The sequence below is a fragment of the Lactuca sativa genome, chromosome 3, assembly GCF_002870075.4.
Source record: "Lactuca sativa cultivar Salinas chromosome 3, Lsat_Salinas_v11, whole genome shotgun sequence".
Lineage (NCBI taxonomy): Eukaryota > Viridiplantae > Streptophyta > Magnoliopsida > Asterales > Asteraceae > Lactuca > Lactuca sativa.
In genome coordinates this window covers 67,935,333-67,938,071 of record NC_056625.2, presented here as the reverse complement: position 1 = coordinate 67,938,071, position 2,739 = coordinate 67,935,333, and the positions used below count along the sequence as shown (strand labels likewise).

General features: G+C 35.2%; 1 protein-coding gene across 1 annotated transcript; it reads left to right on the top strand.

Annotated features, from left to right (window-relative positions):
- The first annotated feature begins 434 nt into the window (after positions 1–434).
- LOC111888351 (pentatricopeptide repeat-containing protein At5g39680-like) lies at positions 435–1,646 on the top strand. Its single transcript, XM_052769720.1, has one exon. The coding sequence runs from the start codon at positions 435–437 to the stop codon at positions 1,644–1,646; it is 1,212 nt and encodes a 403-aa protein (XP_052625680.1).
- The last annotated feature ends 1,093 nt before the right edge of the window (positions 1,647–2,739 follow it).

Below are 2,739 nucleotides of genomic sequence, written 5' to 3'. Positions count from 1 at the left end.
AAAGAAAAAGATTTTTCTCTCTTAAATATTTATAAATTAAAACCAATGGTATAATTGTCAATCTTTTGTTTTTTTTAGTGGAAGAAGAAAAACCCTCTGTGGGAAAAATCAAGACCCTGTTATTATAAAACTTTGTTGCATATTTTGTAAAATATATATATATATATATATATATATATATATATATATATATATATATATATATATATATATATATATATATATATATATATATATATATATATATATATATATATATATATATATATATATATATATATTGCTCTGATCAATGCTCTTTGGATACTATACACGAGACTAATGCTCTGATCGATCTTTACTCAAAAAGTGAAGCACTGGGATCTGCAGGCGCTCTAACGTTAGGGCATTTCCAAAATGGGTCTGCTTTTGAACCTCTTAGATTGTTTAAATCAATGGTTTCAGATCATGATGAGTCTTGCCCACCTAACGACTACATATCTGGATTAGTGCTTTCGTCTTGTTTAAATGTTAGGTTCTTTTTATTAGGCAGGCAATGTCATGGGTACCTGTTGAAATCTGGATTAGTGTTCAATCAGTACGTGAAAACTGCGCTTGTACGCTTGTATTCCCTGTTGTCGGATGTGATTGGGGCTATGGAGATTTTACTTTATTGTAACCCTGGATTGCAATTGGACACCTGCAGTTATAATCTGATCTTGATCGGACTTGTCGAGAAAGGTTGCTTGGATGAGGCGTTGATTATGTTAAGGAGAATGCTGGCTGAAGAAGATATGGTGTGGAACAAAGCTACTTATATTGGTGTTTTTGGTCTTTGTGCTCTCCTTAAAGATTTAAACTTGGGGATGCAAGTTCACAACAAGCTGTTAAAGAGCTATCATTTTGAGCCCGATGAGTCTGTATGCAGCACAATGATGAGTATGTATGTAAAATGTGGAGAGATTTTAAGTGCAAGAAAAGTTTTCGACATTCGAAACAATGTGGTTATATGGACAGCAATGTTGGCTGCTTACTTGGAACACGGGTCTTTCGAAGAGTCGTTCAAATTGTTTGCTGTAATGCGACATAAGGATGTTGTCCCAAACGAATCAACATTTTCTGTTGTACTCACTGTTAGTGCAGAGTTATTCTCTAGGAGATGCGGAAGTATGTTACATGCACTTACAGAGAAGACTGGGTTAAAGGTTCATAAGAATGTCGAGGATGCCTTGATTAACATGTACTCAAGGACTGGCGACATTAAAGCTGCCGAAAAGGTGTTTTTAGGTATGACTAATTATCGTGATGTTACAACCTGGAACACGATGATAAATGGATACTGCTATCATGGCCTTGGTAACGAGTCATTGGCTTTGTTTCAAGAAATGTTGAGATCGGGGGAAGATCCTAATGATGTGACTTTTGTCGGTGTTCTGAGTGCATGTGGGCATGTGGGGCTTGTGGAACAAGGGTTCTACTATTTGTACGAGTTAATGAAACAGAAGGGTGTCAAACCTGGTTTAGACCATTATATGTGTATCATTAACATGCTAATCAAGGCTGGCCAACTAAATGAAGCTTTAAGTTTCATCGTATCAACACCAAGCAAATGGGATGTCTTTGCTTGGACTTCCTTGCTCAGTGCTTTTCGTGCTCATGATCTCTGATGACGTGGCGACCAAGGTGAGTGAAGTGATGGATATAAAAAAAGAAAAGCGTGGGGTGAGCTGGTTGGAAATGGAGGATAAAACATATGCATTTGCGTCGGTGAAAAAGGGAGATCCAAGATTTATCGAGTATGATGTACTAATGAAGATTAATTTTGCTACCATTAGATCTTTTTCTAAAAATCCTGATGTTGATGTTGTGGATGAAATGAAGGGAGATTGCTATGGTTATCTCAGCGAGGAGATTGCAGTATCTTATGCCCTAATGAACACACATGTCAAGGCACCAATATGTGTCATAAAGAAGTCAGGGAAGATCGATGGTGGTTGCCACACTCTTATGAAACTACTCTCGGAGGTCACGGTTAGGTCGATTACGGTGAGAGACGCCTACCATTTTCATCACTTCAAGGGTGGAAGATGCTCCTGTGCAGATTATTGGTGATCATATCAGGGAGGACATGGATATGAATATGTTACAAAATAATAATGTGAGTGCTCATAGATCTATGTTTTCTATGTTAGAGATTTGTGTGTTTGTCATATCTGAGACCTTTTTGTTTATGTTTTTGTTTAATTTTCAGGTCTAGAAATATTCAAAGAAAAGCAGATCCAAGAAACCTTTGGTGGGTATAGATTGTTAATTTATAAATATTTAGCAGATGAAACTCTTTGTCACTTAAAATAAGCTTATTTAGTTTAATTTTTCTTTGTTACTTTTTGGATCGTTAAATGTTAATTGCTACTTGAATAAAGAAATGTGCTCATAATACTTCAAAGAAAAATAAATATTTTGTTTGAAATTGTTGTTCATATTTGTTTTGAGATCTTAATGTTTTGGTTGTTTATTATTCATACGTTACATAATAAAACAAAAGGCCTTTAAAATATACAAGTATTAATAACAGAGTAAATTACTGAAATCGTCCCTATGGTTTGGTTAAAATTGCATGTTTAGTCCCTTAACTTTTCTTTTGCACTCGGATCGTCCCTTTGGTTTGATTTTGTTGCGTTTTTCGTCCCTTGCATACATAAAGTTATGGACCAAATGTGTAATTTTGACTAAACCATAGGAACGAAAAACGCAACAAAA

Excerpts from the sequence above, each read along its gene's own strand:
- LOC111888351 (XM_052769720.1), top strand. The coding sequence starts at position 435 with ATGGTTTCAGATCATGATGAGTCTTGCCCACCTAACGACTACATATCT.